We start from the raw sequence: 23,177 nt of genomic DNA, 5'->3' as shown, positions 1-23,177 counted from the left end.
GGTTCCCCACAGCACATCTATTCTTGGGAAAGTCAGAAGGGGGCAGGATCACATCAGTATCCTAACCTGACACTATTTTCTGCATTTTGCTTCCTCACACTACCCCAATACTGCTCCCCACCCGGCTCCACCCTAGCTGGTTTTGGAAAATCTGCCCAATATTTCCAATGCGTTCCACCCAATTTGGCTGGCACTCCTTTGTGCAGTTTACATTCAGAAGGCGCAAATTACACTTTTCTGTTAAAAACGTGGCGGCTTTCATATTTTAACATGTAAATACGCTACAAAGATAAGCAGCCAACACATGCAGTGTTCAAAGTTTATCACAGAGTGAAACTCAATATCAACTATTCTTTGTGTACAATGGTTGTCATGCCTTGCCCTCACCGATGTAGATTAACAAATTCACACCACGTTGAATGGAAACACATTGAAATATTTTTTTGTTGTATTGTTAATACATAGACAATGAGGTGCAAGGTTATAAACCAGGCTAAAATCAATTTGACCATTTCTCAGCTCTGGGGGAATGGCTGGAAGTTGAAGCTTTTTATCAGCAAACGTTTTGGGAGGGACACACACACACACAAAGAAACTAAGATTATACTTAAATTTATAATTAGAAAAAGGTGGATCTCTTCAAAGAGAGTCAATTAAGGTTGCTTCTTAATTCAATTAAGGTTGCCAATGTTTTTCAAGGACAATTTTTCAAACACTTCATTTAAGTGTAAATGTAACTTCCCCCTTTGTCATGAATGACCTCTTTGAGAGAAATCATATTTCCTTTATTTGTCGTGGAGCCATTAGGCAGCATCAATATTTGGCTGGAAGCACCTTAGTGCTGTTAATTTGGCTGGGGCAGATAATCCAATGTACTGAGGTATACATCCACAAGTCAAATGTTCCAGCTGGAACCTTTCATCTTGGAGACACTTTCTGCAACACCCAAACAGTCCCATCTGCAGCAATATCCTGCAGTTACAACTAAAGACGGCCAAGAGAAACAAAAAAGCAATGAGATAGGAAAATAAACTTTCTGCAGAAAGCATTTACACATGCAAAAAGATCTTTAGCTGTGGTGAAGTTATTTTCTAGCAGGCACACTTTTTCTCGTTTGGGTCGGCAGCTTTGAGTTTTTGGGCAGATCCTCCATTGACTGAATCGGGTATTTCACTCTTGTCAACAGACTGCTCCATGCGTTTCATTATTAAGTCCAGCAATGCAATTATAGCTTCATCAATGCCGTCTCCAGTGGCAGCACTCGTTTCAAAGTAGGGAATCCTAGAGGAAGGAAAGAACAGGAAATAGTTTTCCATTTTGTATGAAAGGAAATAGTCCAATGTGAACATTTGTTTTTTCCCCCAATAGTATCTATCATCTAAAGATTGAACGATGGTGCAGATCAGAATGATGCTTGTGATAGTCTCCATTGTTAAAATTCACATGCAGGTAATGTTCTCACTTAGCTGCCCAGGTATGAGAGGCAGGCTGAATGGTGGTATGCAAATGTTGCTCTGTGAGAAATACTGCCTGTGTGCAGTTGTACAAAAATATATACTGGAAAAAACATACGAAGCAGAACAACAAAATTTTAAAGGGAACATCATATGCAAATTCTTACGATTTTTAAAAAATATATAGTTTAGTCCCTTGTTTACCCATTTAATATATCCCCACTCCACTTCACCAGCTCCATGCACTTTCTCTAATTTTTAAGCCTGGTGTTCTGCTTTTAAGCATCCAAGCATGTCACAAAATACTCCTGTTTTGGAAACTGCTGGAGAAACCTGCCAGGTTGAGGCAGGGGTTAAGAGGATCCGGACAAAAAGAGGACCAAACAGGTTATTTTTTTAATGCTCCCTTTATGGGGTCGGGGGAACAGAAGTGCTCCACATGAAAGTTGAGGCCCTCTCTGCCGCTGATTCCATCCTCGAACTTTCCAGAACACAAGGCCTTCCCTCAGCAGACAGCTCTGGGAGCCAATCCTGCCACCTAGTTTATCGTGTCGGTGATTATACTGCTTGCGATTTTCCGCTGCTCCCTGTTACGATCCCTTGGGAAGTAACGGAGTGTGCATCATCCTATTCCCATTAACTCAGAACGAGTATGAACCACCCGATAATTGACATCGGAGCTTCCCCCTTAAAAGGAAAGGCTCCACAGTATTAAAAACCCCGCTTGGGTGCGGGTCGGGGAGGGTGACCCTTCAGGACCTGGGAGTTTAGTGGTGTATCTTAATTAATCTCTCACTTTGTATTTTACCGTGCATCCTTTGAGTGTTTCTCGCCTGTTGGATTTTACACTCCCCACCCCACAGAACAAGCGGCAATTCCGCCAGCAGGATTTAAATGTGGCCTGGCAGTGAAAATTGTTCATGCCTTCGTGCTGCAACAGCTTTGAGTTTTTAACTCATGTTACTAGCCTAAAAACCCTCCCAGAATTAAAAGTCCTAATTTACCAACTTTCAGAAGTTACTCTGACAGGGTCGCTATAGAAGACAGATACTTACAACCTTACTGTGAGTAAACAAACACACACACAATTCCATTTTCTTGATGGAAGTCAGACACGTTACATGAGTGAACATTTACCCGTATTTGTCCGCCAGTTCTTTGGCTTGATTCTCCTGTACCTCTCTCTGATCAAACAAATCCGCTTTGTTCCCAATTAAAACCACATCAGGATTTTCACAATACGCATTGGCTTGAAGCTGGCCTGAATGAAAAAAAATTATAAAAAATATATGGAAACCCAAACAGACTGGAGGTGGCACCAAAGAGTTCAAATTGCTACAAATCAAAATTTGAATGAACAAGGAAATCAAATCTACAAATCAAACCTCGACACAGAGAAGCTAAGCACCAGTGAATGGAGCTTTGACCATAAGGATTGAACTAAATTCATAGAACGAGGAATTACTGAACCAGAATGTAGGTCACCAAACATTCTTCCTCATCATTTGTTCCTCCACTAGTATGGTGGCACAGTGGCACTGCTGCCTCACGGTGCCAAGGGTCCGGGTTCAATTCTGGCCTTGGGTGACTGTACGTATGGAGTTTTCACATTCTCCCTGTACTGCGTGGGTTTCCTCCCACAGTCCAAAGATGTGGAGGTTAGATGGATTGGCCATGCTAAATTGCCCCTTAGTGTCCAAAAGGTTCGGTGGGGCACTGCCAATCCTGGAGGCCCGCTCTCATCTTGACCAGGGTCTGCATGTTTGTGGCCATGGAGCACAGGGAGTGGACCATCTTCCTCTGGGACTACGCCACATCATGCTGCGACTGTGCCACAACCTGCTGGGCCTGTGATGTATCAGCCAGCGACTGCACCATCTCCCTCTGGGACTGGGCCATCTCCCTCTGTGTCTGCGTCACATCAGCCAGCGCCTGGGCAATGCCACCAATGCTCTGAGCCATGGCCGCTGTGACTGACCCACGCTCAGAACGTGGCAATGATTCGCCGGTGGGTGATGGAGGGGGAGGGTGCCGCATGGAAGAGGTTGGAGGTGGCGTCCTGTGTGGGTACGAGTTTGGAGGCATTGGTGACGGCCCCGCTCCCACTCCCCCCGGCAAGATATTCCACGAGTCCGGTAGTGGTGGAAGGCCTTTATAACACCAGCATCTTCCTTTGGCAATGGCAAGTTGCTGAAGATGACTGGGAGACAGGAGGTCAGAATGCCATGAGATGAATATTCAGAGGTATCTTTAAATGAGCATTTAGGTTTCATTCAGCATATCAACAGTCAAAGGCTTTCAAGGGGAGTGTTTTCCCTGCAGATGGATCCACCTGATAGTTCTGCGTGTTAGGATGTGTTAAGCGATTCCAGCATTCATGGCGTGCCTACATTTATGACACCTCCTCTTTCATTCACTTCAGCAGTGCATGCCATTCATACTGGGACTGCTAGCCCACCCTTCCCTTTGGTTGCTCTGATTCGCTCTCTCGCATATAGTGTCCACTTGCTCTGACCTGCAAAGTGTCTGCTTCCATAAGGTCATGTTGGAGGGTGCACCTGCGACATGGCTATGGCTTGGAAACCTGTGACATTACTTGGAAATAGTGCCAACATGCAGGATCTTTTAAGTAAAGAAAATTCCAGCTGATGTTTCTAAGCTTCAATTATATGGGGTTGGTTTAGCACAGTGGACTAAGCAGCTGGCTTGTAATGTAGAACAAGGCCAGCAGCGTGGTTTCAATTGCCGTACCGGCCTCCCCGAACAGGCGCTGGAATGTGGCGACTAGGGGCTAACTTCATTGAAGCCTACTTGTAACAATAAACAATGATTATTATTATTATTCCCATTGCAGGCAAAGGAGTATTATACATCCAAGGTAAACATTCATATGCATTCGGGATGCTAATATAAAACCATGGGTAAATCTCAGGAAACTAAAGAATTCGACATGTTCACATTGACACTTAACAATTTTTATAGATGCACCACAGAAAGCATCCTATCTGGCGCCATCACAGCCTGGTATGGCAACTGCTCAGCCCAAGACTAAGAAATTACAGAGAGAGGGCGGCATGGCGGCGCAGTGGTTAGCACTTCTGCCTCACGATGCCAGGACTCAGGCTCGATCCCAGCCCCGGGTCACTGTCCGTGTGGAGTTGCACATTCGCCCAGTGTCTGCGTGGTCTCACCCCCACAACCCAAAATGACGTGTAATGTAAGTGAATTGGCAATGCTAAATTGTTCCTTAATTGGAAAAAAAAGAATTGGGTACTCTCGAAATTTTTTGAAAGAGAAACTACAGAGTCGTGAACACAGCCCAGTCCATCACGCAAACCCGCCTCCCATCCATTGACTCTGTCTACACCTCCCGCTGCCTTGGGAAAGTGGACAGCATAATCGAAGACCCCTCCCACCCGGGTTATTCTCTCTTCCATCCTTTTCCATCGGGCAGAAGATACAAAATTCTGAGAACACGCACTAAAAGATTCAAAAACAGCTTCTTCCCCACTGCTACCAGACTCCTGAATGACCCTCTTATCGACTGAACTGATCTCTTCACACATCTTCTCAACTGAGTAGTACCGCACTCCTGTATGCTTCACCCACTGCCTCTGTCCATGTATTTACATTGTGTATTTATCGTATGTTCTATGTTTTTCATGTATGGATCGATTTGTCCAGACTGTACGCGGAACAATACTTTCACTGTACCTCGGTACACGTGACAAAAAATCCAATCCAATCCAAAGACACTCCCTAACCCAATAATTAGCTGAAATTTCCTGACATGAGATTCTTTCATTCCACCTAAAAAGCAGCACAAGGGAAAATGTTTTAGAGTTAAGATTTCAGGATCCTTCTAATTCAGTCCCAGGGTAACTTCAGAAAGAAGATTGTTGGGCAGCATGGTGGCGCAGTGGTTAGCATTGGTACCTCACGGCGCCGAGGTCCCAGGTTCAATCCCGGCTCTGGGTCACTGTCCGTGTCGAGTTTGCACATTCTCCCCGTGTTTGTGTAGGTTTCGCCCCCACAACCCAAAGATGTGCAGGTTGGGGGATTGGCCACGCTAAATTTGTCCCTTAATTGGGAAAAATTAACTGGGTACTCAAAATTTATAGAAAAAAAAGATGGAAGATTGTTTCCCAATCTTATGACAGGGATTTTGGGTTGGCAGGTTGGAGTTAAGTCATTGGTTGTTCGACCCAAGACCATTGGCAGAGAAAAATAGGGCATGGATTTCCTACAGTAAGTGTTCCTGAGACTTCAGAGGCCTGTAGGCCAGAAGAGATAGGTCAAGCTGGTCCCAACTGGCCACCCCAGTGAGCTTTCTTAAAATAGTTAAATGTGTGGGATAGTCAACTAAGGATTGTTTCTGCATTTAAATGCTGCCTTACTATATCTCTCAGGAACGTCTTCACAGACATTGAATTATATTTGCAGTTTGTTTGTTTTTTGGGTAAAAGTAACAGTATGTTATGGCAGAGCAAGATCCCACATATGATGATAATATGAGAATGATGACCCCATGGTGTTGGTTGAGAGATAGATGTTAGTGGCGATATCAAGTGAAAATTTACTTTTCGTAGAATACAAACAGTGCAGAAGGAGGTAATTTGGCCCATTGAGTCTGCCCCAACGCTCTGAAAGGGCACCGTACGCAAGTCCAGTCCACTGACCTAGCTCCGTCATATGAGGAGGGACTAAATCGGTTAGGATTATGTTCATTTGAGTTTAGAAGAGTGAGAGGTGATCTCATCGAAACTTATGGGCAAGGGTTCTCCGAGCCTGCGGCCGATTCTCCAGTCGCCGCAGCGCCAGTCGGGGGCCGCATGATTCTGAATGCTCGACAGGCCGAGTGTCCGCCGAGTCCCGCCGCCATCGTTTACGTATGGTCCTACCCGACGGGACCTCGGCATTCTGGCTGCGGGGGCCGTCCTGGTGGGGGAGTGGGGGGAGCCCACTCCAGAGGGGGCCTCCGCGGTGGCCAGGGCCGCGATCGGGGGCAACGGATCGGTGGGCAAGCTAATTCTGGGGGGGGGCCCTATGTCCCTCTGCGCCAGGCCCTGTAGGGCTCTTCCATATTGCCCACGGGCCGGCATGGAGACTCGCACTGGCCGTAACGTGCATGCGTGGATCCACGCCGGCCGTGTTGCGCATGCCACTAAAGACTAAAGTGAGGAGAAATTTCTTCACCCAGAGACTGGTGAATCTGTGGAATTAGATATAGCTCTTGAGGATAAAGCGATCAAGCGATATGGGGATGGAAGGAGGGATCAGGTTATTGAACTGGATGATCAGCCATGATCATAATGAATGGCAGAGCAGGCTCGAAGGGTCGAATGGCCTCCTCCTGCTTCTATTTTCTATCTATATATGTAACCCTACCTAACCTGCACATCTTTGGATACTAAGGAGCAATTTTTTAGCATGACCAATCCAATGAACCTGCACATCTTTGGAATGTGGGAGGAAACCCACGCAGGCAATGTGCAAACTCCACACAGACAGTCACCCAAGGCTGGAATTGAACCTGGGTCCCAGGCAACAGTGCTAACCATTGTACCATGACTAGTCTATAAGACCATAAGACATAAGAGCAAAATTAGGCCATTCTGCCCATCAAGTCTGCTCCGCCATTCAATCATACCTAATATGTTTCTCATTCCCATTCTCCTGCCTTCTCCCCATAACATCTGATCCCCTTTGTAATCAAGAACCCATCTATCTCTGTCTTAAAGACACTCAGAGGGAGAGCCAGGATACCACCCTTCCGTGTCCCTGATCACCTGGGGGACCCTGCCAGGTGCCATTACAATTGGTGCACGTTTGTGTGGACTAATACTAAATGGCACCCTGGCGAGGTCTACGTGGCACGACTGTTGAGTCCTGGATGCCGGGATAATCTGGCGAACGTATATCTAAATGAGCCAAATGAATCATTTAAATATGCTGATCTGGATCACGCCTAGTGAGGGCAAGATCCACATTGCGACATCTCATGAGATTCAAGTTTTGTGCGTCGCGAATCTTGCAAGAGTCCTCTCACGAGGTTCAGTGTTCTGATCCTGACACTACGTCGGGCGTGACAAGGTCACTGAATCACACCGATTGTCTTTCAAATTTGATTCAATTTTTCGAGGTGCTGACTAAGTGTAAATGAGGGAGACTACATGGACTTTAGTAAATGGATGCTTGGTGGCGGATGCAGACATGATGGGCTGAAAGGCCTCTTTCCCTGCTGTAAGACTCTGAATATAGTCTTCGTGCTGTAAGACTCTGAATATAGGGCACAATCTACCGCCTGCGTCCCGCTTGAATGGGGGCGCAACACTGCCAGTAGATGGTGGGAGAGGCCTCCCCCAGGCTTCTCAATGGCCAATAAGCTTCACGAGATCTGCCAAAATGATCTGGGTCCAGCCCACTTAACCGTACTGATACTGGATCTAACAGGTTCCCGGCATCTATCAGCTTCCCCAGGGAGATTCCAGCCAGGCAACGTGGACAAGGCGGAGTGGCACCGTAGGGGGTTCTTCCAAGCCTTTGCAGACCCCTCGGTGATCAGGGACAGGACAGGGTGGTCCCTTGGTTTTCCCCCTAGCACCTGGTCACCTTGGTTTCACCACCCTTGCACTGCCAAAGTGCTAGGCTGGAAGGAGCACTGCCAGGGCACCATGGTGACAGTGCCTGGGTGGCACTTCCAAGGGTCAATCCTGAGGGGGGCCATGCCCATGAAAGGAGGGATGAGGGGGGTATGAAAGATGGGAGAGGGTTGAAGGGTGGGAAGGAAGAAGTCTCTGGAAGGTTCGGGGGGTGAAGGGTGAGGGGGCCCGAAAAGGGGCATGAAGCACCTGAAAAGGTGGGCCCTCAGCGGACCCCGTAGCGGGGTGTCCTCACTTGGGGAGGTGTGGAGTAATGCCCATGTGTGTGGGGGGGTGACATTGCCCATGGGTGGGGTGTGTGGGGGACCCTCAAGTTTAGAGATCGGGGCACCCCTTCAAAATGCTGGCCCGATCTCTGAGGACCTTGTCTGGCCGGTGGGTTCAGCTCCCCTGAGCTGAAAAAAATTGCTGAAAATAATTGAAAGTGTGGGCTGGCCTGGGGAGAAAGTCCCCAGGGCCCAAAAAAGCGTGGTTAGATAGTGGTGGGGAATTCATCAACAGAGGTGGGAGAAACTCCCAGCCAAACCTGCCAGGAACCAAAATTTTCCATTCGATCACGCCCAGAGAGGAGAGAATGACGAGGGTCATTTTAATGTAAGCCTTTGTCTGGAAACTGATGGGATGGGGCCAACCACTTGGGTTTACATTTCATCTGGTTTTCTTTGCACTGTTTTCAATTTCATCTGGTTTTCTTTGCACTGTTTTCAATTCAAGTGAGTTATGTATATAGCTGACAGTCAATCCAATCTCATCTAATAATAAGAAGAATCTTTATTATTGTCATTACTGTAGTAGGTTCCCATTAACACTGCAATGAAGTTACTGTGAAAATTCCCTAAGTCGCCATATTCTGGCGCCTGTTTCCTGTTGGTGGGTTTGGCTAAAATAACTCCCAAACAGATTGACACACACAATCAACACAGGGAGAAATAAGTTGCTGGCAGAACAAACACATCATTATTCAGGACTCAGTCAGGTAAGCCCACAGATTTGTCAACAGTTGAAGAACCAGTCAATTGGAGAACAATTCATACCAAACAACAGGAATGCAGCCATGAAATGGAGGAAAAGTATGAGTTCCTCCTAACAAAGCTATTTGAATATCGGTTGAGCTGTAAGTTTTCCAAAGCTGAAGCTGTGGCTTTGAGGATCGATCCCACTGGCCTACTGTTGATGGTCACCCCCAGGCATCTGCCATGCTCCCAATGCCACAGAGGGCTTGCAGACCAACTGGAAATTTCCAGAGGGCCTCTGATCAGAGTCCTTGTCACTAAGGCAGCATTTACCCAGTGTGGCACCAAGACAGTGCCACACTGAAAGTTAAGTCAGTGGGCATCGGTAGAAAATTTCCACTGGCTCAAGTCGTGCCTAGTTCAAAGCAAGATTGTTACAGTTGGTGAAGCCCAACAGGAGGACTGAAAAAGGACAGCAACCCAGGCTCAACTATGTCAGTTCCTTCATCAATGAATTTTCCTTCACCATAGGGTCAAATGTGGGGATGTTCTCTGATGATTGAAGTGTTCACCTCTATTATCAATCCTCAGATAACAAAGTAGTCAATAATGCGTGCAGCATTATGATGGGGACACCATTGTGATTTCAGTTGGCTGAGTGGCAAGAATCATTTGTGTTAAATAAATGCCAGACAATGACCATCGCCAACAAGAGGATGCCTCAGCACTTTTTCTTGATGTTCAATGGTATTGCCATCACTGAACCTCCCACTATCACTATCCTAGGGTCACCTTTGATTTTAACCTCAAATGGAGTGTGATGGAGTGCACTCCTACTTGCTGGGCTGGGTACAACCATAATAATATCTACACCACAGACTGCAGAGGTTTAAGAAGGCAGATCGCCACCAGTTTCTCAAGGACAATTAGGGATGGACAATAAATGCTGCCCTAGGCAGTGACACCTGCATCCTGTAAATGAATAAACAAAAAAAAACTTGACAGGTTGGTAATATCCAGGGCAAATAGTTCACTTGATCAGCACCCGAGCCATCAGTTCAAAGATTGATACCCTTATACCACCATCTCACAGTGGCAGCAATGTGTGTACCATTTACAAGATGCACTGCAGAAACTCACCAATGCCTCTTCAGCAACATGCCAAAACCTGCGACCTCCACTGTCTCGAAGGACAAAGGCAGCAGGAGCATGGGGCAGCACGCTGGCACAGTGATTTGAATTACTGTCTCACCGCGTCAAGTACCCAGGTTCAATTCCAGCCTTGGCTGACTGTCAGTGTGAAGTTTGCACTTTCTCCTGTGTCTGCGTGGGTTTCCTCCAGGTGCTTTGGCTTTCTCCCACAGTCCAAAGATGTGCCGGTTAGGTGGATTGGCCATGTTAAAATGCCCCATAGTGTCTAAGGATGTGTAGGTTGTGGGGGTTTGGGGTTACGGGGATGGGGGGTGGGGGTTAGTGGGCCTAAATAGGGTGCTCTTTCAGAGGGTCAGTGCAGTGCATGGCCTCCTTCTGTGCTTTGGGAATTCTATGGCAACATCATCGCAACCAAATCATAGACCATTCAGGCGTAAATATATATTGGCTTTTCTTTATCAGCACTGTGTCAAAATCTGGAACTCCTTGTTGAACAGCATTGTTTTTCACCACATGGCTGCAATGTTTAAAGAAAACCAGCCACCACCTTCCCAAAATTGAATGGGATTGGCCAATATATGCCATTAAATAAACAAAAAGCATTGCGAGTGGCACCCATAACCAGGAAAAGAATTTATTTTAAAAGGTTGTACAAGCACAACAGGTTTTTAAACTCCTTCAGGGAAGGGTGCTGTCTCAGTTACTGGGGTCTGCCTTAGATATCGCTCCTGCTCTATGTTGGTTGACTCAATGCCCTTGGGGAGATTAGGGATGGGCAATAGCGGTTGCCTTTTTCCAGTGCCACCACATTCTAAACAGTAAATAACAGCTAATTTAATTATTTTTGTGTCTTTTAACATAGAATTTACTGTGCAGAAGGAGGCCATTCAGCCCATCGAGTCTGCATCGGCTCTTGGAAAGAGCATCCTACCCAAGGTCAACACCTCCACCCTATCCCCATAACCCAGTAACCCCACCCAACACTAAGGGCAATTTTGGACACTAAGGGTAATTTAGCATAGCCAATCCACCTAACCTGCACATCTTTAGACTGTGGGAGGAAACCGGAGTACCCAGAGGAAACCCACGCACACACGGGAAGGATGTGCAGACTCCGCACAGACAGTGACCCAAGCCAGAATCGAACCTGGGACCCTGGAGCTGTGAAGCAATTGTGCTATCCACAATGCTACCGTGCTGGAGAACAGAAAGAAAGGGAAATATATGGATTTAAGATAACCGCACCATTCACAGCAACAGTGGAAGTCTTCTGTTGAAAACAAAGGAACTGGGAAATACTGGCAATTAGTGACAAATATGACAAAAGGGCAGGGCATTCGGACGGAACCAACCTTGAGACTAACCAGCTTTTCGGTGACTATAATTATGTTAACTTGAACACTGGCAGCCTTATTCAGATGACTGATTAGAATCAAGCCCATTTTCCTATACAAAACCATTGTTCAGGGCCAAACATTAAGAACCAATCAACCAAGGAAGGCATGAGTATTCTAATTATACTTAATTAAAGTTAGATTGATATTTTGCCACACTAACATAATTAGTTTTCTAATATTTGAAGAGGAGTCTATTACTCGAATAGGTACATTAGTGACATGTCGGAAGGGGCTGTTAAAACAAGTGTATAAAGATCTACAGGCAGAAAGGTCATTGAGCTCATCAAGTCCACTCTGGTCATATCAATGTACGATTATTCCATCATGGATCTCTGTCGTTAGTCCTTAATTTAGGATCATTGATCTCCCTTCTGTAACCTCTCTTTAACATTCTATCAGGCTACCAAACAGCTGTCTCCAGTTCATTTTTAATCATGCAATTTAATCCTGTAGCAACAACTTTCTCTGCAAATTTGTTTTTCATACCCACTATTCTGTGGACAGAAAAGGTTTTTGTTCCATCTTTAACCTTACTCGAGGCTTCTGAGTTTTGAGCTTGTGTCCTCTAGACCTACCTATGTCATTCAGATCAAATAGCTCATTTACTTACCTTTGCTTTTTGAAGACGTGGGGCGGGATTCTGGGATCCTGAGGCTAAGTGTTGACGCCGTCGGAAACGCCGTCACATTTCTCGATGTCGTCAACATGGCCTCAGAACATAGAACATAGAACATAGAACAGTACAGCACAGAACAGGCCCTTCGGCCCTCAATGTTGTGCCGAGCCATGATCACCCCACTCAAACCCACGTATCCACCCTATACCCGTAACCCAACAACCCCCCCTTAACCTTACTTTTATTAGGACACTACGGGCAATTTAGCACGGCCAATCCACCTAACCCGCACATCTTTGGACTGTGGGAGGAAACCGGAGCACCCGGAGGAAACCCACGCACACAGGGGGAGGACGTGCAGACCCCATACAGACAGTGACCCAGCCGGGAATCGAACCTGGGACCCTGGAGCTGTGAAGCATTTATGCTAACCACCATGCTACCCTGCTGTCAGGATCAACAATTCTGGCCCCTCCAGCTGCTGATCCTGGCGTGAACTGGGCACCGCGGGATCCGCGCATGCGCAGTGGCACAGGTGTAAAGGGAAGCATGCGCAGTGGCTTCCTTCAACGCGGCGGCCCCGACACAACATGGCGCAGGACTACGGGGCTGACGTGGAAGCAAGAAGGCCCTCAGCCAGAGAGGCTGGCCCGCCGATCGGTGGGCCCCGATTGCGGGCCAGGCCATATCGGAGGCCCCACCCCGGGGGCTTGGCCCCCCCCCCTCACCCCCCACAGGCAGCCCCCAACCCTTCCACGCCAAGTTCCCACCAGCTGAGAGCAGGTGTGGATTGCACTGGTGGGACTCGGCGTTTTTACGATGGCAGCTCGGCCCATCGTGGGCCGAGAATCAGCAGGCTGGTCGTGTAGAGCAGACCCCGACCGGTGCCGCGCCAACCACGCCCGCGCCAATGACGACAATTCTCTGCTCTACGGAGAATCGTGTGCCGTCTCAGATTTGTACCACCAAGATCTCAAATATGCCAGTACCAATAGCAGACAGATATATGAGGGCTGGATTCTCCGCACCCCGACTCCGAAATCACGTCCGGCAGCGAGAATCCATTTCCCCGCATGAAATCGGGACTGGAGCCAGTATCCCAATTCTCAAGGCCCCAAAAAACAGCATACTAGGAGAGTACGGCGTGCAGCATATCTCCAACCTGCAGCCATTGTTGCAGGTTCGCCCTGCCATTCTCCACTCCCACCCAGCCAAAGTTCCAACAGCGTGGATCTAACATGGTCCTGCCGAGCGGTATACTGGCATGGTGGCGGCGGACTCAGTCCGCGGCCGCCCAGGTTGGGGACGGGCCAATCGGAGGGCACTCAAGGCCTTATACGCAGCTGGGCAACTTTTGCGTGGGCGGTCTGGGTCGGACACGCGGCCAATCGGGGACATTATGTTTAAGGTCCAGCTTCGCGGTCTGAGTCCACATGGAGCATGGCACAGCCGCTGGAGACCGCAGCCGTGCGCATGCGTGGTCTCTGAACTGGAATTGCGGGCAGGGGAACGTTTCTGCAGCAAAAGCTGCGAGTTTCATGCTGGTTCACTGCTAGCTGCCTGCAGGGCTAGGAATATGTAGCCCTTTCACGCCAGTTTTTCTAGATCAGGGGTGGGCAAACTACGGCCCGCGGGCCGCATGCGGCCCGCCAAAGGTTTTTATGCGGCCCACCAAGTCATTAAAAAAAAAAAAAAAAAATGTTTTAAATTTTTTTTTTTTTAAATTTTTTTTTAAGGTTAATGGGGAGGGGGGGCTGTTGGGTTACTTACTGGTATAGGGTGGATACGTTGACTTGAGTAGGGTGATCATTGCTCGGCACAACATCGAGGGCCGAAGGACCCGTTCTGTGCTGTACTGTTCTATGTTCTACATGAGACGCCCAGAATCATAACCGGGTGAAGTAATTATTTTACTTAATATACTATGCGGCCCTTTAAAATTGTGAATTTCTGAATGTGGCCCTTGCACGGAAAAGTTTGCCCACCCCTGTTCTAGATAGTCCACAGTTTTTACGACGGCTTGGGGACATAGTCCCAAAAACAGAGAATCCAGCCCATGACAAGTAGCTTCACTTCATCATGTTTCAGATTCACTGGCAAATTATTTCTCCCATCTGCCTGCTGGTCATCACCAACCCTTAACTCTGGCTTTATATTACCATTTTCAGTCAGTAATTTTCTGAGCACCATTTTGAAAGAGAGGGGGCAGGATTCTCTGTCCCACTGCGACCGTTTTCTGGTGCGGCGCGCCCCACTGGCAGCGGGATCCTCTGTCCCAGCAGCTGGGCAATGGGGTTTCCCATTGTGGGCACCCCCAGGGGCTGGTTTAGCACAGTGGGCTAAGTAGCTGGCTTGCAATGCAGAACAATGCCAGCAGCGCGGGTTCAATTCCCGTAACAGCCTCCCTGAACAGGTGCCGGAATGTGGCGACTAGGGGCTTTTCACAATAACTTCATTGAAGCCTACCCGTGACAATAAGCGATTGTTATTATTAGAAATCCGCAGGCGTGAGTGTGCTGCCGGTGGATCGGAGGATCCCGCTTACGGAGAGTCCAGGCCAGGTTCGGTGCGCATAAGGATGGTGAATTCACTTCTCACATCATACTGCTTCATATCTAGATTTCAATTGATAACACACATATGCGTGTTATCATGCAATAAGTAAATAATGGAATTTTATGATTTAATATGTTGATATGCAGGACCCATTAAGTGATAAAAGTATAGAGTTATATTGGAAACAAATATACTTCAACTTCAAGCACCCATTTTAATGATTGGGCAGGATTTTTGTTTTTATTATTCATTTATGGGATGTGGGTGTCACTGGTTAGGTGTCCATCCCTAGTTGCCCTTCAGAAGGTGGTGGTGAGCTGCCTTCTTGAACCGCTGCAGTCCGTGAGGTGTAGGTACACCCACAGTACTGTTAAGGAGGGAGTTCCAGGATTTCGACCCTGTGAAGGAACGGCAATCTATTTTCAGTTGTGCCCGCCCCGAGACAGGAACTACCCACCTGAGGTCAACAGACCATTAAGTGGTCCGTCAAATTGTCCATCCAGCCCGCAACGATTCCTCGGGGTTGGAGAATTTACCCCATTGTTACTGTGTGGTTGTTTTACTTGTGAAGGTGTCTTTATAAATAGTAATTGAAAATGCAGCGCATGTGGGTGACTTCAAAATAAACCTTTACTTACATATCTGTCAATAAAAACTGTACTGTAAATTTTCTTAGGAATCATGGGCTGGATTCTGTGGCCGCCGACGCCTAAATTGCATTTGGCGATTGACCGGAGATTGAAAGTTCCCAATCAAATCGGGGGTGGCGTCCCCTCTAAAGCGGCGTACTTGAACAGTACGCGACATATCGACAGCCTCAGGATGTTGCCTGAGGCTTGCCCCCTGATGCTCCACCCCTGAACGGCCGAGTTTCCGTCAGGATCGGTCGCGTGGGGTCTCATCAGTCGGGATCTCGATGTGGCAGCTGCGGACTCAGTCCAGCACCGCAGTCGGGGGTGTGGTGATATGCATCACAGTACATACACAAGGGGTTAATGTAAATACACTTAGACTAAATAAACACTAGAGGGAGCACCAGAGACATCATGACACACATTCAACCAATAGGGCAGTAAGATAGGACACGACCAATGGGCAGTCAAGACACACACAGAGGTGACACTACCACAAGGGGGCTACCCATATAAAAGGACAGGTCATACATACTCTTGCTCTTTTCCATAGGCGACACTCAGAGAGACAGGAGCAGATCAGGAAAGCATCACACCCACCGCATGGATTAGAGCTGACTGGTTAGTTAGATATAGTTACTATAGTTAGATTAGCAAGAGAGTTGAACTCAACTAGGAGAATTGTTAACTGTTCAATAAATGTGTTAAAGCTAGCTCCAAGTCGGAACCTTCCTTTGTAAAAGTGTACATCAAGGAAGCAGCTTATGCTATGTCAAGGAGCATAATACGACAGGGGGAGGGCCGATCCGTGGGCAGAGGGGACTTTATCTTGGGCTGGGGCACTGTTGGGGGATGGACCAGGGTGCGTGAGCCTGCCAAAGGAGGGGCACTATTTTGCCAGGTCCATAAGCGGCCGGCGCCATGTTGTATGGCGCGGCCGCTGCAGGCCACCTCTGTACGCGTGCGCGGCCACGGATCTGGCAATTCTCCGGGCCATATCAGCAGCGAGAGCGGGTGCTCTACACTGCTGACATGCTAGCCCCCAGTTACACTGAGGATCAGTGGCCATTTTGTTCTGAATTTTGGGGCGTAAAATGCACCGTTCCCACTCCAGCATGAGGACGTAGCCTCACAATCGGAGAATCCAGCCCCACATGTATGTTTACGACTGGATTCTCTGGTACCCCAGCCGGGTGTTTCTCACAGTGCGTCATTCTCTGGCGGCAGGATTCAGTACTCTGCCGCTTATCAACGGGATTTGCCATTGGAGACAGCCTAGGCTGCTGGTAAACCCATGGGCAAGGGTCTGCTGCCGGCGGGAACAGGGAATCCGAACAGCCAGAGAATTCCAGCGGGGCAGCACGGTAGCATGGTGGTTAGCATAAATGCTTCACAGCTCCAGGTTCCCAGGTTCGATTCCCGGCTGGGTCACTGTCTGTGCGGAGTCTGCACGTCCTCCCCGTGTGTGCGTGGGTTTCCTCCGGGTGCTCCGGTTTCCTCCCACAGTCCAAAGATGTGCGGGTTAGGTGGATTGGCCATGATAAATTGCCCTTAGTGTCCTAAAAAAGTAAGGTTGGGGGGGGGGTGGGTGGTTGGGTTACGGGTATAGGGTGGATACGTGGGTTTGAGTAGGGTGATCATTGCTCGGCACAACATCGAGGGCCGAAGGGCCTGTTCTGTGCTGTACTGTTCTATGTTAATGTTTCTTTAACTAAAAGTCAAAAATCTCTCCATTCTGCTATTGTAGCTCTCACACGTTTTCATATTCCCAGAGCACACACACATTTAACTTTCCAGCTGTAAATTCATTACAAGTTCGACAAATCAAATTCGCCTCTGCCAGAATCATATCTTGTTTCTAATGGCACATCACACTGTGAACGTAGATTGACTAATGCTATTGTAGTCAATGAGGAGCCCCAAAAAGGTGAGTCAAAAGTAGTTTATTTCCTACTCACAGGGAGGAAATACAGTAACTAAGCAACAGTCCAAGTCCCAGCGGGGACCACCCTGAGATGCCGGCTCCTTCCTGGGCCGGGTTTTATCTCGGAGAATTAACGAGACTGCTGTTTGGACTCCGCCCCTCAGAAGGGGAACTCTTACTCCATGGGCCCCATGGAGAAATCAATCAGGTCGTTCCTGTGGCTCCCATGAAGGTTATAACAGATGCCAAGTTCAGACAAGTGAACTATTAGGCTTTCCAACAAATAAAGTGTCACAAATTTCAGATTACCTGAAAGCCTTGTGTAAACGCAACACTGCTGAGTATGCATACGTTTTTTTGTCGAAACTTTCCAATGCAGAAAAACAGGTTTATTCATGTTCATGTTAGTTCTCAATAAAAGCTCCACCTCTCAAAAGAATGCTTCAATTACAACTGAATTACTATCATCACTTACTTATCCAGTTTCTCACATTCAGAAAACTCTGTTGACTCGTTAAATCAAAGATCAATAAAAATCCCATTGCATCTCTGAAAAAGGCTGTGGTGAGGCTCCGAAACCTACAGGAATAAAATGAAAGCAATGCAATTTAAAAATGCATAAATCAAGTAGTCAGTCTCCTACCAACTATCATTATGCCCTGTCACAGTGGAATATCTCGTTAAGAATTTTTGGTTCGCAAGTCAATAAATGAATTTTATATTTTTGCGCATCATTGAGTTACATACATAGAACATACAGTGCAGAAGGAGGCCATTCAGCCTATTGAATCTGCCCCAACCCACTTAAGCCCTCACATCCACCCTATTCCCCTAACCCAATAATCCCTCCTAACCTTTTTTGGACACTAAGGGCAATTTAGCATGGCCAATCCACTTAACCTGCACGTCTTTGGACTGTGGGAGGAGACCGGAGCACCCGGAGGAAACCCATGCAGACGCGGGGACAACGTGCAGACTCCGCACAGACAGTGACCCAGCAGGGAATCGAACCTGGAACCCAGGCACTGTGAAGCCACAGTGCTAGCCACTATGCTACCGTGCTGCCCTCATCATCTTGACATTCAGTATGAAATTATTTTCTTTAACAATGAAGATTTTTGTTTCTTGTGGGATAACTTATATCCTCCATTTAAGGGTGATAATCAAAGCTATTTCTTCCCTTCACATTTTCTGAGACTCCATAGATAAAACCAAAAAAAATTGGGCCTGCGTTTGGAGTGACACAAAGGGCACCGTGGGCGCAAAATTCCACGAGAGCTGAAAAACAAAAATGTTGCCCACGCTCCATCACATCCCTTCACACTCCCCAACGGCTGTGACATAACAAGGTTCCTGCCCAGGTCCATGTGGGGGGAATCCTCATGTACCGGGGGATCTGTGTAGGGGGGTCTCCATGTCTGTTGGGGGCAAATTTTTTTTCATTTTTATTTTATTAAGATTGGGGCGTCCTTTCCCAATCTCTAGAGAGCCGATGTTTCCTGTTCTATCAGGCCCTGCACCGCCAGCAGAATGCTGTGAGACATGCCTCCAGCATTTCTCTTTACTAAGCACTGGAAAACATGGAAAGAACAGACAGCAGACACCATCTGTGGGTCAAGAAGGTGAGCAAAGCATTTCCAAGCTTAATTGGCTATGGGTGCCCAGAATGGGCATGGGCGCAGGTGGCTGGGTGACTTATTTTTTTTACGGTGGGCAAGTACTCGGCCATACAAAGTAAGAACTTGGAAGGGTCTTGGGAAAGGACAAGGGGAACAGGACTAACTGGGCCATTCCTTTACAAAAACTAGCAGACGTGTGAAAGGTTGAATGACCCTTTCTGGACTCGAAACGTTAGCTCTTTTCTCTCCCTACAGATGCTGCCAGACCTGCTGAGATTTTCCAGCATTTTCTCTTTTGGTTTCAAATTCCAGCATCCGCAGTAATTTGCATTTAAATGAAAATGAAAATGAAATGAAAATCGCTTATTGTCACGAGTAGGCTTCAATGAAGTTACCGTGAAAAACCCCTAGTCGCCATATTACGGCGCCTGTTCGGGGAGGTTGTTACGGGAATCAAACCGTGCTGCTGGCCTCCTTGGTCTGCTTTCAAAGCCAGCGATTTAGCCCAGTAAACAGCCCCGTTGAAAAACATGAGGAGAATGTTACCCAGAGCCGGGATCGAACCTGGGACCTCGGCGCCGTGAGGCAGCAGCGCTACTCACTGCGCCACCGTGCGGCTGGGTTTGGGGTCAGGGCTTCTAAATGCGGGCCTCTTCGGCCAGACGGAGAGCCTCTCTGTCTGTGTGAAAATTCCAGCCAATATTTTTGCACTTAAAGCACCATTTCCCTCAGGTGTTGACTGCCTTCCAGCAGGAGGAGAATGTCAGTATTTGGGCAGAGGCCTTGTCTCACGGCAAAAGGAAATGACAGGAAGGAGAGTAGACGGAATTTTGTACATTATAATGCAATTCTGAATGATAAAACATCTATACAACATATATTTATCTTGCCAACCAAAAAGAAACTGCCCAAATATATGTTAAGCTCTTGCTTCAAATAAATGAATAATTTAAAACTGATGGATATGTTGAAAATGTATTTAGGCTCAGGGTAAGGACTTTACATGATCTGATTGGCAACACTGAAAGCATTGTCTCTAGCATTTATAGTGATGTTAAATACTACATTTCCATGTCGATCATTTAAAAACACAACAGAAGAGGGGATGGGAGCATCCTGCTAAATGTTTGTTAACAGTTACAAATGAATAAAACACATTTGAAATCTATCATATTAATTAATTAACGAACGAAATGAGTACAAAAACAAAATACGGGGCAGGCTGAAAATCTGAAATTAAAACAGAAAATACCAGAAGTACAGGCAGTGTCTATGGAGAGAAAAAGATTTAAGAGGCGGGAATTTCCGGTCCATCATGCCCTGGGACTGAAGATTCCCAGACGACGTCAACGGACATTTCGCTGGTCTACCACGTTATCCATCCGCTTGCTACGATTCCCGTCAATTATCTTTCATCAGACCTGCTGAGTACGTCCAGACTAACAAAGTTTTTATAAATCGTATATAGTTACTGATCTGGACCTTGCAATCAAGTGGGCCATATAAAATCTACCAACAACACGAAATGTAGGGGTTAGATTCGCTATGGTCATACACTGCTCCAGGCAGGTAGGAAGCAAATTGAAATCAGGAATTCCATCGGGAATCTACTGGCAGTTAAAATCCACCTCATGAAACAGTACATGTTTTTTCTCTCTCCTAATAAAAAATTTCTTGCTGTACATTTGTTTCAAAAAGCCAGTGCCTCTTTAAGTAGAACACAATGAGACCAGCAGGAGAAAATTAAGTCTGCCATTGTTCAGTATATCATAAAAACTGCTTTAACTTACATTGACTGTTCATTGACAGCATATATAACATTACCTTTCCTGCCCAGCTGTATCCCATAGTTGGAGATGAATTGTTAAAGGGTTTTTACCATTTGCGCCTCCACCATGGTGCTCCTAAAACATGAATACAATCAGGTTAGCAATCTTGCCTGTCAAAGATGGCTTGCAGCAGGACAATAGGTATTACAGCCTTTGATCAGGTAATATTAGTAGGTTTATTAAATCCATTAATTACACATAGCAGATCTCAAGATTTTGCAGTAACGAGGCAGTGACACCATGGACAGATCTCCTATGGCTACTTGCTCCATTTACACTGGAAAACAGGGTGATAAACACCATGGATCCAGAAAGATATTCTGGCACGCTGGAGGCTCCTGCAACGCATTCTCACTCCCACAGCCCACACCCTTAAAATTGTCCCTCCCTCCACACCAGGTTGGCCAACTTGGCTCATTTTTTTGTCATTCCCCACCAGCAGGATATTCGGCACATGCAACTTGCTAGGTATGTTCTAATAAGATGTGTACAACAGGGATTGTTCAGGTTTCTAGCGGTAGTGATGGGGTTCATGACAGGGTCATAATGTATTGCCATGTATTGAGAATTAGTTGACAGACAGGGAACAGAGAGTGGGAACAAATAGGTCTTTTCGGATAGCAGGTAGTAACTAGTGAGGTTTTGCCAGGGATCAATGATCAGTTGTTCACGATATAAATGACCTGGATGAGGGAACAAAATATAACATTCCCAAGTTTGCTAGCAATACAAAACTGGATGGAATTGTGAGCTATGAGGAGGATGCAAGGAGGCTTCAAGGTGATTTAGACAAGTTGAGTGGGTGGGCAAACACATGGCAGATGAAATAAATGTGGCTAAATGTAACGTTATATATTTCAGTGTGAAAAACAGTAAGGAACAGTACTATTGAAATGGTGATATATTGGGAAGTGTGAATGTACAAAGGGATCTGGGCATCCTTGTACACCAGTCAATGAAAGTCAAAGAGGCAGGTGCTGCAAGCAACTGAGAATGGTATGTCGGCCTTCATTGCAAGAGGATAAACTTGCCACTGGAATGATACCGGGGTTGATGGGACAGTCCTATGAGGGGAGGTTGGTTTGACTGGGACTCTATTCCCTGGAGTTTAGAAGGATGACAGAAGGTCTGATTGAAATATATAAAGGGATGAAATATATCAGGGATGGACAGACTAGAAATAGGGAGGATGTTTTCCCTGATTGGGGAATCTAGAACCGGGGACACAGTCACAGGATACCAGGTAGACCATTCAGGACTAAGATGAGGAAAAATTCCTTCACTCTAAATAGTAATGAAGCTGTGGAATTTTCATGCCACAGATTCAGGGCAGCACGGTAGCATAGTGGTTAGCATAAATGCTTCACAGCTCCAGGGTCCCAGGTTCGATTCCCGGCTGGGTCACTGTCTGTGCGGAGTCTGCACGTCCTCCCCGTGTGTGCGTGGGTTTCCTCCGGGTGCTCCGGTTTCCTCCCACAGTCCAAAGATGTGCGGGTTAGGTGGATTGGCCATGTTAAATTGCCCGTAGTGTCCTAAAAAGTAAGGTTAATGGGGGGTTGTTGGGTTACGGGTATAGGGTGGATACGTGGGTTTGAGTAGGGTGATCATTGCTCGGCACAACATCGAGGGCCGAAGGGCCTGTTCTGTGCTGTACTGTTCTACTGTTCTACTGAAGGCTGTGAAGGCCAAGTCACTGAATGTATTCAAGATATTTTTTATACTTTAATGGCACAAGGGTTATGGGGAGAAAGCGGGAATATGGCATTGAGATTGAGAATCAGCCAAGGTTAGTGAATGGTGGAGCAGGCTCGCAGGGCCAAATGGCCTACTCCCGCTGCTAGTTTCTATGTTTCTATAACATCCTTCACCAGATTACAGCAACAAATCGCAATCTGTATCCATTAGTTTCTAATCCATGAGTCAACATTTTATTTAGAGATCTGAAGAACCACTCCCCCTCTTCCATATATTTCTACTTTGACAGGCTGAAAATCAGGAAAGAGATCATACAATTATTGCTTTCTATCATTTTTCAAGTGGCTCAACACCATCCAGGAGAAAGCAATCTGTAGGATTGCTACCCCATCCACCAATTTAGACATTCATTCCGTCCACCACCAACGCACAATGTGTACCATCTACAAAACCCACTGCAGCAACTCACCAAAGCTCCTTCAACAGTACCTTCCAAAATCTCAACCACTATCACCTCAAAGGCAGAAGTAACAATGAGAACACCAACACCTGCAAGTTAGCTACAATCCTAATTGGAAACATATCGCCGTTCCTTCACTGTGGCTGGCTCAAATTCCTGGAACTCTCTCCCTAACAGCACTGTGGGTGTACCTGCGCCTTAAGGACTGGTATGGATCAAGAAGGCAGC

At 46.8% G+C, this 23,177-nt stretch overlaps 1 protein-coding gene across 3 annotated transcripts in view; it reads right to left on the bottom strand.

Annotated features, from left to right (window-relative positions):
* Positions 1-305: 305 nt before the first annotated feature.
* Positions 306-23,177, bottom strand: part of rab27b (RAB27B, member RAS oncogene family) — a 211,585-nt gene continuing 188,713 nt past the window's right edge. For all 3 annotated transcript variants that reach the window (XM_038790529.1, XM_038790527.1, XM_038790526.1), the window contains exons 3-6: positions 20,790-20,869; positions 17,822-17,925; positions 2,592-2,715; positions 306-1,281 (exon numbers count right to left, since the gene is read on the bottom strand). In XM_038790529.1, coding sequence (XP_038646457.1) covers positions 1,092-1,281; positions 2,592-2,715; positions 17,822-17,925; positions 20,790-20,869 — 498 coding nt within the window. In that variant the 3' untranslated portion in view covers positions 306-1,091. The remainder of the gene's footprint in view (positions 1,282-2,591; positions 2,716-17,821; positions 17,926-20,789; positions 20,870-23,177) is intronic.

This window comes from Scyliorhinus canicula, chromosome 3 (assembly GCF_902713615.1).
Source record: "Scyliorhinus canicula chromosome 3, sScyCan1.1, whole genome shotgun sequence".
Lineage (NCBI taxonomy): Eukaryota > Metazoa > Chordata > Chondrichthyes > Carcharhiniformes > Scyliorhinidae > Scyliorhinus > Scyliorhinus canicula.
The sequence above is the reverse complement of the archived record's forward strand: the minus strand, read 5'-3'. Positions and strand labels throughout refer to the sequence as shown.